The sequence below is a fragment of the Microtus ochrogaster genome, chromosome 6 (assembly GCF_000317375.1).
Source record: "Microtus ochrogaster isolate Prairie Vole_2 chromosome 6, MicOch1.0, whole genome shotgun sequence".
In the NCBI taxonomy this organism is placed as follows: Eukaryota; Metazoa; Chordata; class Mammalia; order Rodentia; family Cricetidae; genus Microtus; species Microtus ochrogaster.
In genome coordinates this window covers 65,458,053-65,459,556 of record NC_022013.1, presented here as the reverse complement: position 1 = coordinate 65,459,556, position 1,504 = coordinate 65,458,053, and the positions used below count along the sequence as shown (strand labels likewise).

At 36.4% G+C, this 1,504-nt stretch overlaps 1 protein-coding gene across 1 annotated transcript in view; it reads left to right on the top strand.

Annotated features, from left to right (window-relative positions):
- Pbrm1 (polybromo 1) overlaps positions 1 to 1,504 on the top strand; it is a 109,174-nt gene that overhangs the window by 12,904 nt on the left and 94,766 nt on the right. The window contains exon 7 of the mRNA XM_026779989.1: positions 655 to 792. Within this exon, the coding sequence (XP_026635790.1) occupies positions 655 to 792 (138 nt within the window). The remainder of the gene's footprint in view (positions 1 to 654; positions 793 to 1,504) is intronic.

The following is a 1,504-nucleotide window of genomic DNA, read 5'->3' as shown; positions in this document are numbered from 1 at the left end:
CATTTGGACCTTAGGAGCTCAGTCCAGTGCTCCAATGTGGGTCTCTGTCTCCATCCATCGCCAGATGAAGGTTCTATGGTAATATGCAATAGGTATTTTTTTAGATAGTTTAATTCTTTCAAGTTTTTGAAGTTTACTGTTAGTTTGTTGTAAAATAGAAGCAATTTCATCAGTTATTTCTTTTATAGTGACTTTCTTATTATTAGTAATTAATTTTAAGTTAACTTCTGCCTCAAGTATCTCTGTAAATTTATTCAAGAATGCCCTCAAAATGCACTTTAATTTTTTTTTTTTTAGAAAGTTAATGAAGTCCTGTGTATCTTCTAATCATAAAAATTTTGAAATAACGCCGGGTGGTGGTGGCTCATGCCTTTAATCCCAGCACTCGGGAGGCAGAGGCAGACGGATCTCTGTGAGTTCGAGGCCAGCCTGATCTACAAGAGCTAGTTCCAGGACTGGCTATAGAACTACAGCAAAAGCCTGTCTCAAAAAAAACCAAAAAAAAAAAAAGAAGAATTTTTTGAAATAATTGTAATAATTACATTTTCAAATTTGCTTCAAAATACCAATCTCTGTTGAACAGGATTCTTTAAAACTAGCCATTACCAATAAAAGTAATGTTCCTTTCTCTTCTCTTTGCTAATGGATACATAGCCAGAGTCCCCTGAATATAAAGCTGCTTGTAAACTCTGGGATTTGTACCTTCGAACAAGAAATGAATTTGTTCAAAAGGGAGAAGCAGATGATGAAGATGATGATGAAGATGGACAAGACAATCAAGGAACTGAAGGCGTAAGTGTGCATGTAGCAGCATGGATAGCTTGGGAAGTAGGGATAACTAATTTTTCTGGGCTGTTGTGGGAAGTTATATTGGTAGTTGAGAGGGTAAGTGAACATTAAGTTAGAGAACCTCACTCCAGTTTCGTGTAATTTTAAACATCCTGGACAATGTTACTCAGTGTTATTCATGGGTGTTTTTATAAACTGTTTATATTAATGCATATTTCCTACTCAGTTTTAAAAATCATGATATTTTCAAGGGCTAGTTCAATTCAGTATTGCTAGATTAAAATAGTGAGTAAGTGTAGGTAGTGTTGTGATTAAAGTTTGGAAGAGCTGGGTGAATCACCTTAGTTAGGAATGCCTTATTTTCTCAAGCTAGAGGACAGTTAGAACTGAGAGGAGAAACAACAAACAAGCTGGAGATCTTGGCAGCTACTGGGAGGAGGTAAGTGGAAGAGAAGAAGAAAGAAAGTCATTCATTTTGTAGGGAGGTTGACAAGTGGCTGCATGGCATAAAGGGAGAGGACCTTCAGAGAAGAGTGAAAACGGCCAAAGTGTCTAGGAGAGATGCTTAGTCTTTTGGCCAGTATCTGGAAAAGAGGGTGAGGGAGAAAAAGATAAAATTGAAGAAAAATTGTACTTGCCAGGTATTTTGTCAGTATCTTTAAAGGAATTAAATAGTCTTAATACTGATGCCTGATAAAAGTCTCTATAAGCAGCT